This window comes from Chiloscyllium punctatum, chromosome 41, assembly GCF_047496795.1.
Source record: "Chiloscyllium punctatum isolate Juve2018m chromosome 41, sChiPun1.3, whole genome shotgun sequence".
NCBI lineage: Eukaryota > Metazoa > Chordata > Chondrichthyes > Orectolobiformes > Hemiscylliidae > Chiloscyllium > Chiloscyllium punctatum.
In genome coordinates, this window is record NC_092779.1 from 19,034,489 (window position 1) to 19,060,224 (window position 25,736).

The 25,736-nt window shown below is 43.2% G+C and overlaps 1 protein-coding gene across 4 annotated transcripts in view; it reads left to right on the forward strand.

Moving 5' to 3' along the window:
• The window catches only part of LOC140464905 (leukocyte elastase inhibitor-like), a 36,311-nt gene extending 17,690 nt beyond the window's left edge, over positions 1-18,621 (forward strand). For all 4 annotated transcript variants that reach the window (XM_072560506.1, XM_072560505.1, XM_072560504.1 and 1 more), the window contains exons 3-7: positions 6,446-6,583; positions 7,154-7,271; positions 8,571-8,713; positions 15,499-15,663; positions 17,174-18,621. In XM_072560506.1, the coding sequence (XP_072416607.1) occupies positions 6,446-6,583; positions 7,154-7,271; positions 8,571-8,713; positions 15,499-15,663; positions 17,174-17,578 (969 nt within the window). In that variant the 3' untranslated portion in view covers positions 17,579-18,621. The remainder of the gene's footprint in view (positions 1-6,445; positions 6,584-7,153; positions 7,272-8,570; positions 8,714-15,498; positions 15,664-17,173) is intronic.
• Positions 18,622-25,736: the final 7,115 nt, after the last annotated feature.

Sequence of the window (25,736 nt, forward strand, 5' to 3'; positions counted from 1 at the left end):
TTGAGGATTTGCTTTTTATGATTTAAGTCGTAATTTTTAAAAAATATCTTGAGTATTTCCTTAACCTTTAATAACCTGTGAAACTGCCTAACTGGGTTGAATTATTGGAAGATGAACTTCTGTGCAATCAGCAAATGCTGTCATTTGGAATAACAGTAGCTTTTAACACATGATCTAATGTGGGTTTGGCACATAAAATGAAGCAAATGCTTTGTGAGAGTGCCAACTCTGGATTGCAGTTGACAGCATTCTCAAAGCTAAATACAAACGTGTATTCAGCATAATAACTCCATTGCATTATGTTGTGCAAAAACATAGGCAAATGCTGTCTCCCTATCTGTTAGTTAAATAATGCATTCCATTAATAAACTCCAAATTTGGTATTTGTGTTATCTTCTTGTGTTGCATTTTTTTTCTTCTGGAAGTAAACAAATGACTAATGATCTGAAATGTATGTTGCTGTCCAGAGAGCTGCTCGGTCTGCTGTTGCAACATAGGCTGTTAATTTGCTGGTTCCTAAGTTTTGTAATATGTGATGCTACGAAATGTAACTTATTCCCTCGTGTTGCCGATACTCCAGTCAGGACAGACTGATCTTGACCCCCTGCTGAGCAGTAGCACAATGATGCCTATGGTCCTTTTCTGGCGTCCTGTGTATTCGTGTAAGTAGCAGGAGTAGGACACCTGGCCCATTTATTGCTGTTAAACTTATGATCAGATTCTCTATTTCCATTTGTAACACTCTCTCTCTTTAACTCCAGGACATCCCAGATGGCCTCCTATCTCAAGGACCGTAATTTCCCAATACAATGATCAACAACGCCCTCCAGCATATCTCCTCGACTTCCCGCTCCTCTGTTCTTGAACCCCAACACTCCAACCACAACAAGAATAGAACCTCCCTGGTCCTCGACCTTCTGGCCCACTAATCTCCAGACACAGTGCATTATTTTCCACTATTTCGGCCACCTACAGTCAGACCCGTCGCCACCCCTATCAGCATTCAGCAGAGACCAGTCCCTTGTTAGGTCTAGGTCCCCCAACAACCCACCCTCCACACCTGGAACCTTCCCTTGATGTCGCAAGAGGTGTAAAACCTGCACCCACACTTGCCCATGCTCACCTCCTTCCAAGACTCCAAAGGATGCTTCCCCAAAGAGATCTTCCTGCACATCCAAATACCTCATCTCCTGTGTCCGTTGCTCTCGATGTGGTCTCCTCTAGATTGGGGAGACAGGACGCCAACTTGCGAAACGTTTCGGGGAACATCTCTGGGGGTCACTCACCAAACAATCCCACCGCCCTGTGGCCAACCACTTCAATTCTCCCTCCCACTCTTCCAAGGACATGCAAGTCCTGGGCCGCCTCCACTGCCAAATCCAAGCCACCCAACAACTGGAGGAAGAATGCTTCATCTTGTGCCTTTGGACCTTTCAACCACATGGCATCAACGTCGACTTCATCAGTTTCTTCATCTCCCCTTACCCCAACTCATCCCAGATCCAACCTTCCAACTTGGCACCGCCCTCTTTACCTGTCCATCTTCATTCCCACTTATCCGGTCCACCCTCCCCACTGACCTGTCACAATCATCGCCGCACCTGCATCTATCTATCTCCTTCCCAGCTACCATCACATTCCTGATGAAGAGCTTATGCCCAAAATGTCGATTTTCCTCCTCGGATGCTGCCTGACCTTCTGTGCTTTTCCAGCACCACACGTTTTTGACTCTGATCTCTAGCCTCTGCAGTCCTCACTTTCTCCAAATGCAGTAGGCCAGACTCTTGGGATCTTCTTTACATTTGATCTGTCAACAAGGCTATATTTTTCCTTCCAAAACTGCCCCTGCTTTATCTCCCTCTCCCTGCCACCTGATCGTCACCTTTGTAATGTTCTGTTTAATGACCTTTCTGCTACGGCCCTCCTAAGCTATAAGTCATCCAGAATTCCACGTCCGAGTTTCTTGCTCTGAAGCTGATGTTGCTTCCTTATTCTGCTAGCTCTGCGAATTTAGTTTGATTTTCCCCTCTACAATTTGCTTTGCGTTGAGCCCTCCATGCATTCAATTTCTTCCCCCAAGGCGTTTTTTCTGTCAACCACGGTTCCATTAGTGACTTGTTTCCCACCCTCAGTAAGTCTCTCCATCTGGCCAGTTAGGTCACAGATCAGCCATGATCTCATTGAATAGGCCTGAGGGGCTGAATTGTCTATTTCTGTTCTTGTGCTGCCAAACTCCCACCATGTTTGAGTCTGTAGGCCCTGAGTACATGTCATAAATTTGTTTTTGGGTGAAATCTTCCCAGGTCCTAAATGACATAGACCGTGGTGAGAAATCGAGTGAGGTATTGAGCGAGACCCTTCTCAATGTCAAGACCAAAGTGTCACATTCTTCAACCGATTCCTGGCACTGAGCATGCTCCCCCTGTCCATGGACTTTGGCTTCGCCACGTACCAGCCTGTCTGCATTATCATGGCTCATTTCCAGTACGTTGAAAGCATGGTTGCACACTTTAGTGCTGCACTTCTGAGAGCAAAGGCACCTTTCATTGGAATATGCTGCCAGGAAATTACACCCATTAGGGGCCGACATCCATCGAGCTCATGGACTGGATCTGGCTGTGCCTCCTTGTCCACTCACTTGGCACCTATCTGAGTGCAGACAGCATCTCTGCCTTGCGTTGTTATGCATTTTATTGTTTTCACCCTCAGACAGAGTTCAGAGCTCACAGTGCAGCCTGGGTTCCATTCCTGAGTCCATTCACAAGTTGAATTGTATGCATGTTGGAACATGATGCTTATCAATCTAAGGCAGTTGTTCGTAATCACAGGAAATACTTGTATGTTTGGTCTTTAAAGTGATACTCATGTGTGGGATACCATTTGTAAGTATGAGTATTTGTAAGTCGGGATGGTTTGTAAATTGGGGATTCCCTGAATTTGGGCTCTGCCTTGCCCTTTGGTGTTTGACACAAAGCAGTTCTGATTGTCACGGTCGTCAACAGTGATCAGTCTAGGGGTGGCACATGTTACTGAGTATTATGTCATCTTACTCCTGCATTGTGTGCCCGCAGTGTACATGACACAAATGCAATGCAGTAACCAAATGGCTGTCTCGAAGACATTCTCATTTAACAGGAATAGTCCTCACTCAAATGACAGACTGTTCGGTCAGAAAGTCTCTGCACAGTAAACTGACGGCAGCCTTGAATCTCAGTCCACAGCTTTGTGTGGGGTCAGGATCCTCTCCTTGTGGAGAAAGAGGAGCCGAATATTGGGCACCCCAACACCCGTCTTGGCTGCTTTTGCTGTATTGTAGGCTTTTTGTCTTGTTCCTCTCCTGGAATGAGAGCGAAGGAGGGATTGAGTCAGATGAAATTGGTTGGTACAACTGTGCTGGTGGGGGAATAGTGGGGAAGTAGGTGTCTTGAGTGAATAGGCAGCATGCAGGGGTCATTGCATTGGGGCTGGATGAGGGCCAGCGCCACACGGTGTTGGTTGTAATTGTGAGAGGGTGGTAGAACGGGAGCCTTGATGAGATGCGGGTACAGTAGTGGAGATAGTGAGTGTGTGGAGGCAGAGACCAAGCACACATTAAAAACTCTGCTCATATTCTGGCCTGAATCTTAATCAGGAGAGGATTGGCCCACCATAGAAACGAATTCCATTAGGTGTTACTGACGTTACACTGTTGGCAAATCCTTCACACTGACTCAACTTCATAAGATAACACTACACAGTTCAAGGTACACAGATGGCAAGGAGCTTTTCTGAACAGCCAATAGCTTACCTCACTGGTAGTACTTGGCATGACCCCAGTGTCTCTTGACATTCAGACTGCCCAAGCTAAAACCATCCCGCTGTTCATCTCAGCCATGGAGCAACTAATTGTCCACATTATTAAAGCCTTTTATTGGACATTTCCCCTCTGTTAACCTTGTGCCTCCAGTTTTGGAAACCTTGGATTTAGAACTTCAGCCGTGCATACACAGTTTGTGGAAACTTTTATTTTGCTTTTGAAGTTTTTGGTCTTGTGCTGCTAAAGAATGTTTAGTCTGCTGAAGTAAGGAAAACATTATTTAAGAAACCACCTCACAGTGCCTTCATCTTGCCATGAGGCTGCAAGACCATACCAATTAGGAACAGAATTAAGCCATTCAGCTCATTTGAGTCTGCTCCACCATTTGATCATGGCTGATATGTTTCCCAACCACATTTACCTACCTTCTCCCCATAATCCTTGATCCCCTTACTAATCAAGAATCTATCTATCTCTGCTTTGAATACACTCAATGACTTGACCTCCACAGCTCTCTGCAGCAATGAATTTCATAGATTCCCTACTCTGACTGAAGAAATTCCTCCATATTTCAGTTCTCTAGGATTATCGCTTCACTGAGGCTGTGCCCTTTAGTTCCAGTCTCTCCTACCAGTGAAAGTATCTCTACAATGTCCACCTTATCCAAGCTTCTTAGTATTCTGTAAGTTTCAATCAGATCCCTTCTCCTCCCTCTACTCCAAGTATAGACCCAGAGTCCTCAACTGTTCCTCCATATGACAAGCCCCAGGATCAATCTTGTCAATCTCCCGTGGAGCTCCTCCAAGGCCAGTCTGTCCCTTCCTTCGATATGGGGCTCAAAATTGCTCAGAATATTCCAAATGCAGTCTGACCAGAGTCCTATACCACCTCAGCAATTCATCTCTGCTCTTTTATCCTCTCGAAAATGAATGTGAACATTGCATCTGCCTTCCTAACTGACTGAACCTGCATCTTAACCTTAAGAGAATCCTGAACTAGGACACCTAAGGGCCCTTGTCCTTCAGATTTCTGAAGCCTTTCCCATTAGAGAATTGTCTATGCTTTTTCCTATCAAAATGCATAACCTCACACTTTCCCACATTGTATTCCCTCTGCCACTTCTTCATCCACTCTCCTAATCTGTCAAGTCCTTCTGCAGCCTCCCTGCTTCCTCAACAGTACCTGTCCCTCCACCTATCTCTTTGTCATCTGCAAACTTAGCAACAATGCCCACATTTCGTTCATGTGTATTGTTAATATCTAATGTGAATAGTTGCAGTTCCAACATGCATGTCTCCCACCTCCACTAATCACCAGCTGCCATCCTGAAAAAAGCCCTTTTATCCCCACTTTCTGCCTTCTTCCAGCCAGCCAATCCTCTATCCATGCCAGTACCTTGCCCCTAACAGCATGGGCTGGAATGTTATGTAGCAGCCTCCTGTGCTGCACCTAGTCAAAGGCTTTCTGGAAACCCAAATGGATCATGTCGGCTGGCTCCCTTTTGTCTAACTTTTTAAGTTCTCAAAGAATTCTAACAGGTTTGTCACAAATGACCTCCCCTTGATTAAAAAGTCAAGATTGTGTTGCTGGGAAAGCACAGAGGTAAGGCAGCATCTGAACAGCAGGAGAATCAACATTTCAGGCATAAGCCCTTCATCAGAAACTTCATTCCTGATGAAGGGCTTATGCCCAAAACGTTGATTCTCCTGCTCCTCAGATGCTGCCTGGCCTACTGTGCTTTCCCAACAACACACACTTGGTTCTGATCTCTAGCATCTGCAGTCCTCACTTTCTCTCTTGATAAAGCCATGCTGACTCAGCCCTATTTTACCTGCACTTCCAAATACTCTGCAATCTCATACTCACTCAATAAAGGACTCTAAATCTGACCAACGACAAGAGTTCAGGCTAGCCAGCTATAAGTTCCCGTCTTCTGCCTCCCTTTTTTTTCTTAAACAGGGGTATTACATTAGCCATTTCCCAGTCCTCTGGAACCCCCATTGACTAGGATGGTCCCTGAAATGCCTCCATCTGGTCCAGGTGATTTAACCACCTTCAGACCTTTTAGTTTCCCCAACAAATTCTCTTAGCGAAGGACAGTACACTCACCTCTAGCCCCTGACTCTCTTGAATTTTTAGTATGCTACTGATGTCTTCCTCCATGAAGACTGATGCAAAGTATCCAGTTCCTCTGCCATTTTTTTGTTTCCCATTGCTGCTTCTTAAGCCTCATGTTCCAGCAGTCCACCATCCATCCTTGCCTCTCTATTACCTTTTTCCTATGGCCAAAAACACACTTTCAGTCAGCTTTTGGTGAGCAAGATCATGTGATATTGCAATACTTCCTGTTAGATTAGCAAAACTCTCAAATTCAGATTTAACTATACTTAATATAACATAAACCTTGTGATCTACAGGCCATTTGTGTAAACCAATTGGCAGAAGAATGAACATATCTACATATCAAAATGAAATGATGCAGAAGTTGTTTGTTAAACAAGAAACCAGTTGGTGCCAATTTGGTGTTCTTTTGGTACAGTTTCTCAAAAATAGCTGGTGTGGTTTCCCCAGTTTAGAACTGGAATTCTCTACCTAAAATGTCTCTAAACGGTTTTTGTTGTATCTCTCTCTCTCTCGCTCTCTTTTTAGGTGCTTGGTTTTGATAAAGTACACGACCTTCATTCTGAATTTCAGAAACTTCAAGCTGCAATCAACAAGCCTAATGAAAACTATGTGTTGAAGCTAGCCAATCGCCTCTATGGGGAGAAGAGCTACAACTTTCTCTCGGTAAACAGGTTGCGGTAAACCTCTGCTGGTGCATAAAGTCTGATCAGACAGAATTGCACAGCCCAACAAAATACTAAGGGAAGGAGTTTTTATTTTCAATGAGCTGATCACGACAGTGCCATTGGGAGTCATGCACTTGCTTTTTAGTCCTTGGTCTTTGCAGAGGAGATTCAACTCAAGTTCTTGATTCTGATTTATTGTCTTGTTGAAAATTGGCTGTGAATGGACGTGTAATGTTGGCCTTTCCTTAGCATGGTCAAATAGTCTGCCTTGCTTTGGTTGACTTTTCTCTGCATTGTGGCTCCCTTGGATGTTTGGTATTCTTTTGCGTTATCTTGATTAACGATGTTACTGATGGTTCATGTACTTCTCTTTTTTTTTCAGCAGTTTTAAAATGCTGCTGTCACTTCAGTTTGCCGATGGTGGAAATGTATTTGTCCATCTCCTTCCCTTGGTCCACCCTCCCCTAAAACTTCATTGTTACTCTGTTCCACTTGTAAAATTAACATTTTTATTGTGGAATAGTAGGAAACTAGGTTATCTTTGATGTGTTGCCTGTTAATCCTTTAGAATTTCCTTGCATCTACTCTGAAATATTACGAGGCAGAATTAGCTGCAGTGGATTTTGCTAAGGCAGCTGAAGAAGTCAGACAACAGATCAACTCCTGGACTGAAACACAAACTGAAGGCAAGTGCTGCTGGCAAATTGATCTATTTGAAGAAATGCAAAGTCTTTCCAGTTCTAGCTTGCCACTTTGCTTCCCCATGTTAACATATCGGACTGTTTTCTTATAATCAGCACTGGATAAACAGGAATCTCCTTCATTTTTAAATAGAGGGAAGACTAAACCATAATGTTTTGGTCCCTGCTCCAAACTCCCTTCCCTTGCTACCATATAGCCCTTGAGTCTGCTCTGTCATTCATTAGGATAATTTATAATCTGATTGTAGCCTTTTATTGCATGTTCCTATCTACCTTTTCTACTCCCTCATGCCCTCCCCACCAACCAAATCATCATCAATCATAAATCTCTCTAACTTTGTTTTGAATAAATTCAATGACTCAGCTATCACTCCTGGTTTTCTTTGTTAAATTCATTCAACTGTCTGCATTTTAAACTTGCCGCCACATTTTGACCTGGGATGAGCTTCTGACCATATTTGGAATTGTCGCTAAGACTGGCTGATTTCTGACTCCATAACTTCACCTATGTCTCAGTTCACTTGTTAAAACCTTTGTTTAAGCTTTTGTCGCTTCCAGACCTGACTCTGCCAACACATATCATATCTTTGTAAACCTGAAGACATCCATAACTTGCATCCAGTTCCCCTATTGTCTAGGTTCTTGCTCATTTACATTGCTTGACTGGGAGCTGATCTTGGTTTTTAATAAAATTCTTATCCTCTTTTTTTTTTTTCTCTTCAAAACCTTCCATGACCTTGTCTTGATATATCCCTATAACCCTCCTGCCTCTCAAACTCCCCTGAAAGATCTGTGCTTCTCTGATTCTGGTCTCTTGAATGTCACTGATCTGAATCACTCCAATGGTGGTTATGCCTCAGTTGCTTGGGATTGAAACTCTGGAAAAGCCCCTCCACACCTCATTCCTATTTTTTGTTGAAAAGCATTCCTTCAAATCGATCTCATTATGAATGACCTAATATCATCATATGTGGCGTGGAGTCACATTTTGTTTTGTTTCTCTGAAACCCCTTGTTACTGTGTTATATGAACAGTCGTAGTGGTGAGAGATAATTTGGTTAATGCTTCCCAAAAAGGTCCCATTTGACATATAGTCCCAGCCACCATTGGACGGCATCAGCTGGAAATGTCAAGTGTCTGGCTTCAGGAAGTCCAGTCACTAAGCCCTACACTTTGTTGGTCAGATGATATAAGGTTGCCACTTCTTGTGGACTTGAATTTCTTTTTGTTTTTTTCATTTGATCTTTCACCTGTAAGTGCATTTGTTTTTCCGTTATCCTCCAGGCAAGATCAGGAATTTGTTAAGCGAAGGCACTGTGGACAGTTTGACGAAGCTTGTCCTTGTGAATGCCATTTATTTTAAAGGGAACTGGGAACGAAAATTTGAAGAAAACAACACACAAGAGGGACAATTCCGAATAAGCCAGGTAAAATAGGGCAGAAAATCTGAACAGTGGCTTATCCACTGCTTGATCAGCAAAAACTCGGAATTGTAAGCCCAGAAGTATGTTGCTCTTCTGAGTATAATTAAGTTCCCATGATTGGTGTAAAATATACATAATTGTATTTGTCATCCTTAGCTGAGCCAGTATAAACAAAAATTTATTTAAAGATAGATTTAGAGTTAAAGATAGATAAAGAGTTAGATTTTTGGAATGAACGGTTTAGCAGCTGGAAGTGTGATGGAATGATTGGATTTTCAGTCCTCCTGCATTACGCTGTTGCATGGAGAAAGTGAGGTCTGCAGATGCTTGAGATCAGATGAGAATGTGGTGTTGGAAAAGCACGTCAGGTCAGGCAGCACCTGAAGAGCAGGAGAATCGATGTTTCGGGCATAAGCCCTTCATCAGGAATCAGGGCTCATGCCCGAAACATCGAATTTTTTTTTTTTTGGATTTTTTTTTTCTGCTCCTCGGATGCTTTTCCAGCACCACACTCTTTACACTGTTACAGACCCGTCTAACTTTCCTCATTGCCATTCGTATTTGATGTGAGTTCCAGGCCTTTTTAATATTCTCTCTCTGATTTGACCTAAACCAAGATTCTGCTACCTGCATGCCATCTCTCCCTAAATCATTTACCCAACGCCACGGGCTTGCTAACCCACATTCGCCCCTGTTCCAGCTATGCCCTTAGTTTGAAAAATAGTTTACAAATCATCCTGTGGCCTCACCCCCCAACCCGCCCCCACCTCCCCCTCCCCACCTCCCCCTCCCCACCTCTATCCAACAGCCTACAACCTTTCAAAATTTGTGTTCCTTTAAATTTGGCCTCTTTGTGCATTCCCAAGCTTTCATTGTTCTCCAGGTGAGTATAACTCAGCACCATTGACATCCACATTTTATCCCTGACTCATTTAAATATGTCCACAAATTGGAATGAAGTAGCGAGTGGTGCCTGTGTGGAATCTTGTATTCGCCACATGTTGATTTAATGATTTTGATAGCATAATGTAGAGGTGGAGTTTACACTTATCATAACAATAAGTCTGTATACTAACTAGGGGCATTGAGTATAAGGATAGGCAAGCTATGCTTTGGCTGTATAGAACTTTAGTTGGACCACACTTGTACCCAATATTCCACTTCTGGTCACCACACCAGAAGGATGTAGATGCTTTGGAGAGGTACAGAAAAGGTTTACTAGGATGTTACCTGGTATGGGGGATTTCAGCTATGAGGAAAGGTTGGATAGACTGGGTTTGTTTTCAAGGGCCAAGCAAAAGTGAGTATTGCAGATACTGGAGATCAGAGTCAAGATTAGAGTGGTACTGGAAAGGCACAGCAGGTCAGGCAGCATCCGAGGACCAAGAAAATCAACATTTCGGGCAAAAGCTCTTCATCAAGAATGAGGTTGGGAGCTTAGTGGGTCAAGAGATAAATGGGGTGGGGCTGGGGGAAGGTAGCTGAGTCTGTAATAGGTGGATGGAGGTGGAGGTGAAGGTGATAGGTCAGAGAGGAGGATGGAGCAGATAGGTGGGAAGGAAGATTGACAGAAGGACGGGTCATGAGGGTGGCGCTGAGCTGGAAGGTTGGAACTGGGGTAAGGTGGCGGGGGGTGGGGAGAGGAAATGAGAAAACTGGTGGAGTCCACATTGATGCCCTGGGGTTGAAGGATCCAAAGGCGGAAGATGAGGCCGCCTTCCTCCAGGTGCTGGGTGGTAAAGGAGTAGCGATGGAGGAGGCCCAGGACCTGCATGTGCTCGGCAGAGTGGGAGGGGGAGTTGAAATGTTCAGCCACAGGGCGGTGGGGTTGATTGGTGTGGGTGTCCTGGAGATGTTCTCTGAAGCATCCTGCTAGTAGGCATTCAGTCTCACCAATGTAGAGGAAACCACATCAGGAACAACAGATACAATAAATAACATGTATGGAAGTGCAGGTGAAACTTTGGGTGTGGATGGCTTCTTTGGGGCCTTGGAAGGGGGGGGGGGGGGGAGCGGTGGGGAGAGGAGGTGTGGGTGCAGGTTTTGCAATTCCTGCGGTGGCAGGGGAGGTTGGGTTGTTAAGGGATGTGGACCTGACCAGACAGTCGTGGAGGGAATGGTCTTTATGGATTTATTTGGGTTTGTTTTCACTGGAACGCAGGAGGTTGAGGGGCAACCTGATAAAAGCTTATAAGATTGTGAATAGCATGGATAAAGTGGAAAGTATGAAGCTTTTTCCCAGGGTGGAGGGCTCAATTACTAGGGGACCACAGGTTCAAGGTGTGAGGGGCAGAATTTAAAAGAGATATGTGAGACATGTTTTTCGCACAAAGGATGCTGAGTGCCTAGAACATGTTGTCAGATGGAAGGTGGAAGCCAACCCAGTAGCAGCATTCAAGAAGCACCTGGATGAATACATGAATAGGAAGGGAATAGAGGGAATTGGATCCTGTAAGTGAAGACAGTTTTTGTATGGAAGGGCAAATGTGTTGGCGCAGGGTCAGAGGGCTGAAGGGCTTGTTCCTGTGCTGTATTGTTCTGTGTTCTAGAATAAATGGGGATCATAAAATGACCGATCAAATTAAATTGGCAGAATGGCGGTAGATAGATTTGTACACAAGTGAGATCATCCATCTTGAACCAAAAAACGAGTACATTTTGAAATGGGGAGAACTAAGGAACAGTGGAGATATATAAAATGTTGGTCCTTGAACTGTAATGGACAAGCACAGAAAAATCTAGAGTAATAGAATGTAGGTCCTTATTCTAGCTTTAAGTTGGTCTGAACTTTGATTTTTTTTAAAATCTCAAAATAAATGAATTAAAGGCACAAATAGATGATATTATAGCCATTAGGGAGACATGAGTACAAGGAAATCAAAGCAATATATTTAGGTATAAGTGACCTTTCAAAAGGACAGACAAGCAGGAAGACAAGTGTGATGGCATGGCTTTGTTAGTAAGCAATAGAATGAGTAGACTGGCAGAAATCATCTTGGGAATGATAATGTAGAAACCATATGGCTGGACTTAACAAGTAACAAGGGGAAGGAATCACTGATGAAGGACCTATGGCCTACATTCCTGATGGGCTTATGCCTGAAACATAGTCTCCTGCTCCTTGGATACTGCCTGACCAGCTGCGCTTTACCAGCACCACACTTTTGACTCTGATCTCCAGTCCTCACTTTCTCCTACTTAAGATAAGAGCCCATGTGTTGGAGGTGCATGTTATAACAAATGGAGGATTCACTATATATAATAGAAAGCAGAGTTGGGATAAAGATGGCATTTTCAGGATGGCAACATGAAACTAGTGAAGCGCCACAGGGATCAGTGTTGAGACCACAATTATTGAGGATTGTTTAATGTCTTAGATGGGGAAAGTAAGTGGACCATCACCAAATTTGCAGATGACAAAATTAGGTAAGAAGGTAAGTGGCGAGGATTATATGAGTCTACAAAGGGATATAAGCCCGTTAAGCGAGTGGGCAAAAACTTGATAAATGGAATATAATGTGGGAAAATGTGAGGTTTTGAACTTTAGCGAAAGAATAGAAGAGATGAATATTGTTTACGTGGGGAAAACCTGCAGAAATCTGTGGTAATAGTCACAAGCTCCGTCACATGACCCATCACATGACTGTTCCCACATGCATTTCCCAGAGACCGAGACCATCACCATCCCCACTCCCAACTCCAGCTCTACACCAGGCTCCAGCCCAAAGTCTTGCCGGGTATTTATCATTTCCCCTGAACTCTCCCTCATGGAGGACAATCAGTCCTCAGGAAAGAGCTTGCTTTCATTCCACTGTGCACACATCAACAAATTTTGCACACATCTAGATGTTGAATACTTTTTTTTTTCACCATCTCCACCTCCGTGCCTACTACTTCAAACATTAATCCCACTCACCCTCCAAAGACCCCTCCTTCTGCCTCCAACAAACTCCATCATACTGAACACCTCATCCTGGCCTCCTAACCTTCTACCCTCCCTTGACCTCTGCATCTCTAACTGCCGTCCGGAGATCACTCACCTGAATCTCTCCAACCTCCTCCCCATCCAAGTGTCCCTCTGCTCCTTCCACTCCAACCCCAGGCTCACCATCAAATATCCTGACAAGGGTGGCGCAGTGGTAGTTTGGTGCACCAACCTCTACCTCACGAAAGCCACATGCCAACTCACCGACACCTTCTCCTACCGTCCCCTCAATCACGATCTGACCTCTCATCACCAAACCATTATCTCCAAAACCATCCACAATCGCATCAGCTCGGAAAATCTCCCATCCACGGCCTCCAACCTCCATTCCCCATTCCCACACTGCCTATCTTCTCCCCAAAATTCATAAACCTGACTGCTCCAGTCGGCCAATCGTCTCTGCCTGCTCCTATCCCACTGAACTCCTCTCCTCTTATCACGATTCTGTCTTGTCGCCTTTGGTCCAGAAAGTCCCCACCTACATTTGGGACACCACCCACCCCATTGATCTTTTCCATAACTTTCGGTTCCCTGGCTTCCAACAGTTCATCTTCACTGTGGACATCCAGTCTCTCTACACCTGTATCCCCCATGAAGAAGGCCTCAAGGTCTTCAATTTCTTCCTCTCCCACAGACACAACTAGTTCCCCTGCACTGACACCCTCATTCGATTGGCAGAACTGGTCCTCCCCCTGAACAACTTTTCATTTCAATGCTCTGACTTCCTACCAACCAAAGGGGTGGCTTTGGGTATCTGCGTGGGTCTGAGCTATGCCTGCCTCTTTGTAGGATAAGTGGAAGAGTCCCTCTTCTGCAGCTTCACTGGCATCATCCCTCACCTTTTTTCCTCTGCTACATCAATGACTGTATCGGCACTGCCTCGTGCTCCCATGAGAAGCTTGAACAGATCATTCACCACACCAACGCCTTCTACCCTGACCTCAAACACACCTGGTCCATCTCTGACAACCCCTCCCCTTTTTTTTGGTTCATTTCGTGTGCATCACCGGCAACTAACTCAGCACCGACATCTACTATAAACCCACCAACTCCCACAGCTACCTCGATAACAACCCACCCCCCAGTAGTCCCAATTCCTCTGCCTCTGCCTTATCTGCTCCCAGGATGAGCTGTTCCACTCCAAGACATCCCAGATGTCCTCCTATTTCAATGACTGCAATTTTCCCTCTTACATTAACAACAATGCCCTCAACTGCATCCCCTCCATTTTCCACGCCTCTGCTCTCTAGAAAAACCCCTCAACCACAACAAGGATAGAGTCCCCGATCCTCTCATTCCACCCCATTCATCTCCAAGTCCAACCCATCATTCTTCTCCACTTCTACCACTTGCAATCTGACTAAAATGACATTTCCCTCCCAACCTCTAATCCGAGTTTCGCAGGGACCATTCCCTCCATGGCTCCCTTGTTAGGTCCACACTCCTCATCAACCTCTCCTCCACTTGGTACCTTCTCTTGTGGTCACAGGAGGTGCAAAACCTCCTCCAACACCTCCCCACTCACCTCCATCCAAGGCCTCAAAGAATCATTCCAAGTCTGGCAAAGATCCACTTGCATTTCTTTGAACCTGATTTATTGCATCCACTGCTCCTGATGTGATGCCCTATTTATCAGGGAGTCCGAGTGCAAACCCATGGAACAGTTCAGGAAACACTCATTTTCGTACACTCCAATCGACCTCACCTTCCAGTTGCCATCCATTTCAACCCTCTTGATGACATGTCCATCTTGGTCTCCTCCAATGTCAACACAAAGTCACACGCAAACTGGAGGAAGAACATCTCCGGTTCTGCCGCAGGAGCTTACAACCATATGGTCTTAACATAGAGTTCACCAGCTTCCAAATCTGCCACCTCATCCCAGGCCCAGCCTTCCCTCTCTCTGCCCCACCCCCTTCACCTGACTGTATCCGTCCATCTTCCTTCCGACCTATCTGCTGCACCCTTCCCACTGACCAATCACAACCATCCCTTACCTGCATCCACTAATCGCCACCCCACCCACCTTTCTCCCAGCCACACCACCCTCCCTCTCTTTATTTCACAAGCCCCTACCCTCTCCCTCAGCCCTGATGAAAGGTTCTGTCCTGAAACGTTGACTCCCTTGCTCCTCTGATGCTGCTTGACCTGCTGAGCTTTTCCAGCTCCACTCTCAATCACGGTAAGGTACTGCTGCCTCACAGCGCCAGGGACCTGGGTTGGATTCCAGCCTCTGGTGACTGTGTGGAGTTCGCACATTCTCCCCATGTCTGCGTGGGTTTCTTCCCACAATCCAAAGATGTGCAGGCCAGGTGAATTGGCTGTGCTAAATTGCCCATAATATTCAAGGATGTACAGGTTAAGTGGATTAGTTAGGGGTAAATGTCAAGTAGTAGGGGAATGGGTCTAGGTGGGTTATTCTTCGGAGGGTCGGTCAGGTTGTTTGGCCCTAAGGCCTATTTCCACACTGTAGGGATTCTAAGTTTTCTATCCACATTGTGTGCTCTCTTCAAGACTGACACATGGCCCTACATTTGTAAAGGGAGCATTTTGTTTGAGTGTGGCCTGTTTGATCCTGAAACTCCCAATTGCTGTGAACTTGTGCAACTTCAGATGAAACAGTGATTGTGTGAGTCATATACCACGCTGACATTGAGAAGTGGTTAATGTCAGAAAGCTCTCTGAACAGATGTTGCTTTGTGAACGGAAGCTTCAGTTTGAAACCTCCTGACCTTGGAATTATTTTCCATTTTGGATAAATTTGCGTTCTGTCGTTTCACCAATAGTCTCTATTTACTTGCAGAATGAAACAAAACCAGTGCAAATGATGTGGCAAAAAGCCAAGTTTAATATGGCATACATTCAAGAATTTAAAATCAAGATACTTGAGCTCCCCTATGTTCAGAATGAACTGAGTATGATCATCCTGTTGCCAGATATTGATGACAACTTCAATGAGCTGGAAAAAGTAAGTTGCAAGTTTTAACATGGAACATTGCTTCAGTTTATTCCAAGGAAACCAAACTATTGAGAAGGGGTAGGGAAAATGGTTCATTTAGCATGTCTCAACCAAAAGTGAATCCAAACAATGAATATCAATTTCATGAATAAATGGGAGTAAAATTCAGTCTAAGAATCTATTGGAGAAACTCAGCCGGTCTGGCAGTATCAGTGGCAAAAGAAATAGTCAACCTTTCAAGTCCAGTTAGTTCCAAAGAAGTCCAATCAGTCTCCAAATGTGCTGTCCTCAGATGCAGCCAGACCTGCTGTGTCTTTCCAGCATTGCGGTGCTTTTTGTTTCAGATTTCCAGATCCGCAGTATTTTGCTTTTTATTAAAGGAATCTATTCAAATGGTTTACAATTGAATTTAATACGTGTTGGCTGAATTATTTGGAAAAAGGGAAGCTTAACTTCGCAACCATCGAGCATGCATTAAAATCGATCCAGCATTTGGACAGATTGCTAGCTCCTTTCGGTATTAACAAGCCTAACTTTTCATAATCCAAGAGCAGAGTTTCGCCAGTTTTCTTGAGCAGCATTTTTCCAACAAACAATAAGGAAATGGCCAACCAGCTATCAAAATATCTCTTTTTGAATCTGAATGCTTTGGATACAATGCATTGGGAATAATTCATGAGTATACAATCTCTGCTGTTTTATTGTGCTCCAATGTATTAAATTCTGGTTGTCATGTTATACGATGGATATGCAGGAATGGAGAGGGTGGGGAGGAGATTTCCAAGGAATCTACCAGACATGCATCAGTGTACATATCAAGAAATCATTGATATGATTTTTTTTTCCCCAGGGGTTGAGTTGGAGTAAGAGGTGAAGGGAGAAGCTAAAGGGTGGCCTATTAGCTGTCTTTAAAGTTATGGAAGTTTTTGATAGAGTGAGTAAACAGAGAATATTCCCTCTTGTTGGGAGGGTCGTAACTAGAAGCCAATGATATAAGACAGTTGGCAAGAAATCCTATCAGGAATTTAGCAGAAACTTCACCTAAGGACTGGTGAGAATCTAGAACTTGTCAGTGCAGGGAGTGGTTGAAATGAACATTACAGTGCATTTGGGGGATGATCATTTGATTGGGGGCTGTGGTTATCAAGGTAAATTTTGGGTGAGGAGAGACAGAGGAGCTTTTGCAAACACATATATTTAAAGAAAATAATTGAAGCATCAATCACGTAGCCATGAAATCAGACAACTACTTGCTTGATGGAATCTGAAGTTCCAGGTTCCACTAATTTTAAAAATGTTTATCTCTCCCAATTTGTTCTTGTGTTTTCCCACCTTACTATCTATTTTATGCACTGATTAAATCCTCACAGGTAAGGTTACAGAAGACCGGCACCAAAGACAGATATGTGGTGTAGCTGTGAATATTAGTCAGTAGGGGCATTGTGTTCTAAATATTCTGTATAAAGATTGATACTGATAAATCTTTTAATATTTAGATTTTTTTTTGTTTTGTTTTTAGCTTCAGAGTCAACTCACTTTTGATAACCTGATGGATTGGACCAACCCAGAGAAAATGAGTAATATGGAAGTTAAAGTTGTGTTGCCAAAATTCAAGCTCGAGGAGCAATATGATCTTAAAGCAACACTCACTGAAATGGGAATGCTAGATGCTTTCAGTGATTCACATGCTAACTTCTCTGGGATGACTGAGAAAAATGATCTGGTTTTGTCAAAGGTTGTTCATAAAGCTTTTGTCGAAGTTAATGAAGAGGGCACAGAGGCTGCTGCTGCCACTGCACCTGTCTTTCTGTTGCGCTGTGCAGTGATTACATTCGAGTTTGTGGCTGACCACCCGTTCCTGTTCTTCATCAGGCACAACAAAACACGCAGTATTTTGTTCTTCGGAAGGCTCTCCTCGCCTTAAAAACCCCAAAACCGCAGCTATTGCCATCCAACACTGCTCAGATTGGTTGGATAATGTCCATACAAGTGGTTTTCCAAATGGGGAAAACTGAAGCTTTGGACAGTCTAGAGATCGTAAGAGAGTGCAGTTTAATGGCAGTTGAGAGAGATGGAATAGGACACAATAAAATGTATTGATTTTTAATTAAATGTACGTTATTTTAAAATGCTTCTGCAGCTAAATTGAAATAATGGAAATAATTCTTACTTGAGAGGTTAGTTTGCAAATCCCGCTTTCTTACCGAAAGTGACAACAATAGGTTGATGGTAGTGAAGGGGATAGGGTTCTAAATTAAAAGCTTTTAGTCAACCATGTGTCTGGGCATTTTGGAACAAAGGAACCTTTTTTTTCAATCTTTGTGATGTAACAAGAGAACTGAAGATAGGGGGTGACTTTAATTTTAACCTTGTTGCCCCATCTGTTTTATTCCTGAAGTAATAACAGTGCCTTCATTCATACAGGCAGATCATACACTCTCTCTTGATCACACCCAAACGCCATTACAGTAGTTAAGGAGTTTGGAAATGATTTGACTTCTTCACTGTCTGAAGTTTGCTTCAAATTCAGCTCAGTTTGTGAATCAGTTTATAAGTTATCTGTTTAGAAACATGGTTTAGACATACATCCCCATATCCTACTTGCTGTATTAAACTCAAATTGTTAGCTGGGTTCACCTTTGTATTCCTTCAGCTGCCTTGTAAACTTCTAAGAATGTGTGATTGTTTCTGTTTCTGTCTAGACTTTTTTTTTAAAAATTCCAAAAATTGGAGTGTTTTGCGTTTTGAATTACTTTTGATGTGCTGTGTGTGAATGTAAGGGAATGAAGTTTCACAGGAAGGGGCATTTAAACCTCTGAAGAAAATCGTTCTGAAGTTCAGACCAAAATATATAATGTTATTGCTCTATACAATGTCTTTAAGCTTTAACCTGTATATTGGAGATTGCAATTTTTAAAATATCACTGATGCAGTGCAACGATGTCAAATAAAATATTTTGGACTTTCCTCGTGCTTTCTTCAGTTTATTCACAGCTGTGCGATGTAGGTAAACCAGTAGAAGTAAACAATCAGATACTTCTTAAAAGGCTTTCCTTTTAAACAAGGAGGTCACTATTTTTGTTTGTACACTTGTTATTACTTTTGGACCACCTGTTGCTTTAAGTGTTTGGATCGGTATCGTTAAATTTCAGGTTGGTGAATGAAGTTATAAAATGGATGGTAGCTCACACGTAAGGCAGAGAAAATGCTGATGTTGTCATTCACCATGCAGAGTGCAAGTAGGAATTGGTTTGCAATTCAAGGGATGTCAGTTGTAAATGCAATTGGAACTTTTTCCAAACTGAATCTGGAGTAACCCTCCCTAGGAACACCCTTGCTGTGGATGGTAGTATGTCTTGGGAAATACAAAGAAGTAAATCCATTGGGAGCTGCAAAACATTTTGCATTGGTTTCAGGAAAAGTGTGTGTCTGTTACCGAGATTGAATAATGAGACAAAATTGGGGTTGGCAGTAATTGTGGAAAAGTAACAAATACTGTTCAGTTCTTTTATACGACAAGTAGCCTGCAAAAGAAGCATTTTGTCACTCGTCTTTTGATAAAGTCAAAGTTTGCATTTAAAATGTGATATCTTTTGGCATCTTTCTCAGCTAATAACTGAACCTCAAATTTCTCTTTGAACCATTATCAGTCTCCACAGAGATTGTTATAATTTAAGTATTTCCTTTGATTTCTTTTCAATCTCTCAGCCCCCTTCCCCCTCCACATTTATGATGAAGGGCTTATGCCCAAACTGTCAACTCTTCTGTTTCTCAGATGCTGCCTGAGCTGCTGAGCTTCCAGCTCCCACGTTTACATTTTTCCCATTAAGTTGTTAGCATAGTCAGTCCATGAATTTTTCATTATTTTTCAAAATACTTTCCACAGGCTTCCAGCATAGACACAGAATGCAATACCAGAATTTCCAAGGAAATATTACAGATATTTAGGATCGTGTATGTGTTCCTTTCCAGTTTAAGAGTGCTTACCTTTAAGGACACTATATGCTGTGGGTATACAATGGTGTAACTCTGCCTGTTTAGTTTGCTCTGCGTCTGTATGAAGGCCTTAGATGCTGCCTGACTGTGCTTTTCAGCACCACACTCTCGACTCTGATCTCCAACCTCTGCAGTCCTCACTTTCTCCTTCTGCATCTGTATGGTCTACTCCATCAGAAAACAATTGGTTTGCCACTTGAAGTTATCTCATAACTTGTTTCAAGTAAAGTTACCCACAAAATTAATCAATCCCAGATGAATGACTGACTATTGTTGGGCTACTGTCATTAACATGACAAAGAGGAGGAACTTGAGTTAGACCATAAGACATAGGATTGGAAGCAAGGCCATTTGGCCCATCAAGTCCACTCCGCCATTTAATCATGGCTGATGGGCATTTCAATTCCACTTATCCGCACTCTCCCCATAGCCCTTAGTTCCTTGCAAGTTTAAGAATTTATCAATCTCTGCCTTGATGGCACCCAACATCCCGGCCTCTACTGCCTTCTGTGGCAATGAATTCCACAGGCACAGGAATAAAGATTGAACTTAATGGCATGTGTTCAGAAACTGATGTTTTCCACCATGGGATGCTTAAATGTAAATTGAAAATGCATTAGTCATGTTCCAAAGCTCCCAGATTCAAGAATCGTGCCCTTTGAATTAAAGAATGACAAATGGCTATTCGCTCAATTAAGAAAAGACCAAGAAACCAGATGACTACAGCTCCTCCAGTTCAGAGTCATTATTAGAAATACAAGTTGTGGTCATAACATGGTCAATCAGGTTAAGTATCACTCTATAAATTCTTGCAACACGTACCTTTGGCAGGTGGTAGGAGCAGAGGAGATTCCTGGTTAGGCATATAGGCAGAGGTTTGGATGCTCTCCCATCACGATCTGGAGCTCCCAACTTCAACATGCCTGTTGTCACAGTAACTCTGACGCCTTGAATGCCCTGCAGCATACTACCATTATGCAGTGAGCATTTAAACAAGTATATAACAGCACTTTGAGACGGGGAAATTCTTCATTGTCTCTAGCTTAAGTGGGTAAGTCCTTACTCTGGTCATCAACTGTCCCCACAAGGAGAAACAACCTTTCTGCACTTGCCCCTCAAGGACCTGAAGAACCTTGTATTTTTCTAGAAGGTCACTCAGTGATCCTTCTAAACTCCAATGAGTACAAGCCCAACATACGGAACTTCTCCTCAGCAGTAAATTCTTCCATACGTAGGAACAGCCTTATAAACCACAGAGACCAATAAGTCATTTCAGGAGCAAAATACAGCAGATGCCAGAGATTTGACGTAAAAAGCGTGCTGGAGAATCTCAGGAGAAAGTGAGGACTGCAGCAGCTGGAGATCAGAGTCAAAGAGTATGGTGCTGGAAAAGTAGGTCAGCCAGCATCTGAGGAGCAGGAGAGTCAATGTTTTGAGCATAAGCTCTTCATCAGGAATTGGTCATCAGGAATCGAAACATCGATTCTTTTGCTCCTTGGATGCTGCCTGACCAGCTGTGCTTTTCCAGCACTACACTCTTCGACCCTGGAGAATCTCAGTAGATTTGGTAGCATCTGTGGAGTGAGAAAAATAAGCATTACTGGCCAGGAATTTCCATTGGCCAATCAGTCAGCATGTCTGTGTACATCAGATTGTTTATGCTAAAGTGTCAAAGGCAGAGGCAGCGACTTGACATAAGTGTATAAAATTATGAGAGGCATGGATAGGATGGATAATTGGAGTCTTTTTCCCAGGATGGAAATGTCAAAAACTAGGGGCACAGGTTCAAGATAAAAGGGGGTCAGTTTAAAGGAGATACACAAAAGCAAATGTTTTACACAGAGGGTAGTAGGTGTATGGAACAGGGGACATGTTAGAAGTAGATATGAGAGGCATTTAGACAAGCACATGAATGGTGGAAAATAGAGGGATAGGGACCATGTGCAGGGACATATGATTAGTTCAGAATGGTATCATGGTCGGCACCGACATGATGAGCTGAAGGTCCTGTTCTTGTGCTGTACTGTCCTAGGTTTTGTGTTCATCCCTGGCCCACTGCACTTCCTGTGTGAGGAACTCTCGCCTACCTGAATTCAGGAGGGTTTTTTTTTTTCATTTCTGAGGCTGTGCTGGGGCAGGACTGTTCTTGGAATCTCTGTAATTTGGCAGCAACTTTGAGAAATAAGAAACATGATTTGGAAGTAAGCAATTCCAGTGTGTGACTAAGAAAACCCTCAGGAGAGCAGTCATTTCGAGGCTGTGGGCACTCCAGGATAGAATACCACGCCACAGGCAGATTGCGCAGAAGACGCAAAGAAGTGGTGTCTACTGAAAAACCCTGGCAGATCAGGTAAGGGTCTTTCTATCTCCCTCTGGTCGCTCAATGTTCCCACATCTCCCTGTCAGTGATGGAGATCTTTGTTCGATCCTCATTAGTGTGAGAGAGACATGTGACTGATGTTCGATCTGCCGTATTCTCTTATACTGAGAACAAACATAAGCCCATAGGACAAAAAAAACAATGTAGTGCCAGTTTGGGAACTGCTGCGGAGTTATTCATTTCCTATCTCCAATGATGAAGTGAACAAACAAAAGCAAACCTGAGGGTGAACATGCTGATTTTAATCAGATGGGCATGTGGGCCAAGGACTTGCAGATGGAGTTTAATTTAGATAAATTTGTGGGACTGCATTTTGGGAAGGGAAATCAGGGCAGGACTCATGCACTTAATGGTAAAGTCCAGGGGATTGTCAATGAACAAAGAGACGTTGGAGTGCAGGGTAGTATTTCATGGAAAGCGAAGTTGCAAGAAGACAGCAGAGTGAAGGTGTTATGTACACTTGTCTTTATTAGTCAGTGCATTGAGTAAAGGAGTTGGGAGGACATGTTGTGGCTGTACAGGACGTTGGTTAGGCCAATTCTGGAACACTGCATGTAATTCTGGTCTCCTTACTATGGGAAGGATGTTGTGAAACTTGATAGTGTTCAGAAAAGATTTACAAGGATGTTAACAGGGTTGGAGGGTTTGAGCTATAGCGAGAGGCTGAATAGGCTGGGGCTGTTTTCCCCAGAGCATCAGAGGCTTATTGAAGTTTATAAAAACATGAGCGGCTTGGACAGGGTGAAGAGCCAAGGTCTTTTACCCAGGCTAGGAGAGCCCAAAACTAGTGAGCGTACACTTATGGTGAGAGAGGAAAGATTGATTTGGACTTAAGGGGCAGCTTTTTCACTCAGAGAGTAGAACATGTATGGAATGAACTGCCAGAGGAAGTGGTGGAGATGGGTACAATTACAACTTTGAAAATGCATCTGGATGGTGATATGATTAGGAAGGGTTTAAAGGGAAATGGGCCAAGTGCTGGTAAACGGAGCTAAATCTATTTAGGATATCTAGTTGGCATGGATGAGTTGGAATAGGGTCTGTTTCCGTGCTGTACAACTCTGTATGACTCTGTAGAAAATAGTAGAAATAGCCATTCAGTTCTTTGAACCAAATCAATCTGATCATGTTTGATCATACAACTCCGTACCCTATTCATGCTTTTATCCCATACCCTATGATCCTTTATCCCTCAGAATGATGCATAACTCCTTCTTGAAAACATTCCCTATTTTGGTCTCAACTGCTTTCTGTGGCAGAGAATTCCACAGGTTCACCACTGTCCGCGTGAAGCAATTTCTCCTCCTCTTTGTCTGAACTGGCCTGTCCTGTACCCTTCGACTGTGACCCTGGTTGCAGACTCCCTGGTCTTTGGGAACTCCCTCCTGCATCAACCCTGTTAGAAATTTATAGATTTCTATGAGAACTCCCCATCATCCCGATCTTGTGGGTCTGGAATGTAACAAGGTACGCTGCAGCCGAGGAGTAGCTTTTGAAGTGAAGTCAACTAGGAGACAGTGAGATCTGTGGATGCTGGAGATCAGAGTTCAGAGTGTGTTGCTGGAAAAGCACAGCAGGTCAGGCAGCATCAGAGGAGCAGGAAAATTGACGTTTTGTGCCGGATGAAGGGCTCCGGACCAAAACGTTGATTTTCCTGCTCCTCGGATGCTGCCTGACCTGCTGTGCTTCTCCAGCAACACACTCTGAACCCAAAATTTGAAGTGAAGTGTTGTAATATAGGAAACAAAGAAGCTGATATGGTCACAGGAAGATCTCTCAAACAGCAATGAGATAATTAGTCACTAGCCCGATTGACCCGAGAGCTATCATCACCATAGGGTACTAAAAATTGAGAGATTCACTCTGAAGAAAGTTGTCAGTATTAGTGACATGTATGCACTTTGAGTGGAGGAAATGCAAAGCTAAATAAATGCTGTTTTGCTTTTTTTTTAACCATGTGAAGATTTTGAGGAATTCCAACGAGCATCTTTAATTGATAGAGAGAAAGAAGTTTCATTTATATAGCACTTTTCACATTCTTGGACTGATACAAAGTGCTTGACAGCCAATTGAAGTGTAGTCACTGTTATGGACAGAAGCCAATTTGTGCACAGCGAGATCCCATAATCAGAAATGAAGCAAATGACCAATGCTTCAGTGATGATAGTGAGGAATAAACATTGACTGGGGGTCCAGGAAGAAATTCCTACTCTACTTCAAATGGCAAGAATAAGAAATAGTGATAATATATATAAATATAGCAATTCAAACAAGACAATAATAAAAATAAGGGATAGGTATAAAGTATACAATATGATAACATCCACATGAGAAGATAGATGCAGCTTCTGGTCAACATCTCAACCACTCCTGGAGGTAAGGTTTTCATTCAAAGTTTTTATGTTTAAAACAGTGGATAAGCAAAGACATTACTTACAGTGTGCAAAAGGGAGTCCAGTGAGTTTAACATGGATAATTCAACTTGTCAAGAGCAGACACACAGAATGGCTGGTGCCTTGACCATAAGTTAGTTTCAGAAACCAGTCAGCAGAGGGACAAAGAGACTGATCAGCAGATCTCTGAGACATCACTTTCTACCTGTTACACCCCTCTGCTCCACAAGGGGGAGGAGTCTAACCCTGAGGACATTAGCTCTGCTCCCAGCACAAAATGGCTGCAGGGCAGTTGTCAGGCTCGGTGACTGACATCTCAGCCCAGAGCGAAAACAGCAGCTGCACTGGCTAATAGTCCCAGTTTATTACAGTAACTGGGCAGTTAGAGGAGACGTATAATTCCTGAAGCAAAGCCATGGATTTGCCAAATTCTGTGATAACATCCAGCAAGTGGGAAGATCTTGAGAAACACACTGGAGAAAATGAATCAAAGTAAATCTCATAAACATGTTTGTACAAATAACCTGAAATCCAGTGCTTTATTTTCTACAAACAACCTCTCAATAAATAAATGACAAGGAATCCACATGGTATCGGCAACCTAACGGCACCAGGGATCTGGGCTGGTTTCCAGCCTTGTGTGACTGTGTGGACTCTTGATGTCTGCATGGGTTTCTGCCGAGTGTTCTGGTTTCTTACCAGAGTCCACAGATGTGCAGGTTAGGGTGTGGGGCTGGGATTGGGAGCAATGATCTTCAGAGTCTGAGTGGACTCGATGGGCAAAATGGCCCTGTTCTGTACTGTAGGGATTTCATTCTTTTCCCAAAATGAAGAGAGAGTCTAAAATGGAAATTTTGAGGCAATAAAGATTTATGAAGGAGTTGCTGGACATTGGAGAGACATGGGTAGGTTAGAATCAGGTCAGTTTAGGGGTCATGTTCAAAAATGGGGATAAAATAGACAGAGGAAAATAAATCTCTGTTCACACTGCAAAAGTACATTTGGGGATCTTTCTACAAGCAAATGAACAGTACACAATACAAAAGGAATGATCACATTTTACTATGCTCACCCCTTGGTAGAAGCAACAACCCAAATACAGAGCTAACCGCAATATGGTCTTGTTTACCTGGAATCCAAGAGACACTTGAAAAAATTCCACGTGCAAACTTCTGAGTTGAATTCAGTATTCTGGGAATTCAGAGTAAATTGTCAAAGTAATTTCTAATGAAATTGAAAGGTAGGAAGGAACAGATGCAATATAATTCAAAACAGAGTATAACTATGATTTGGAGATGCCTGTGTTGGACTAG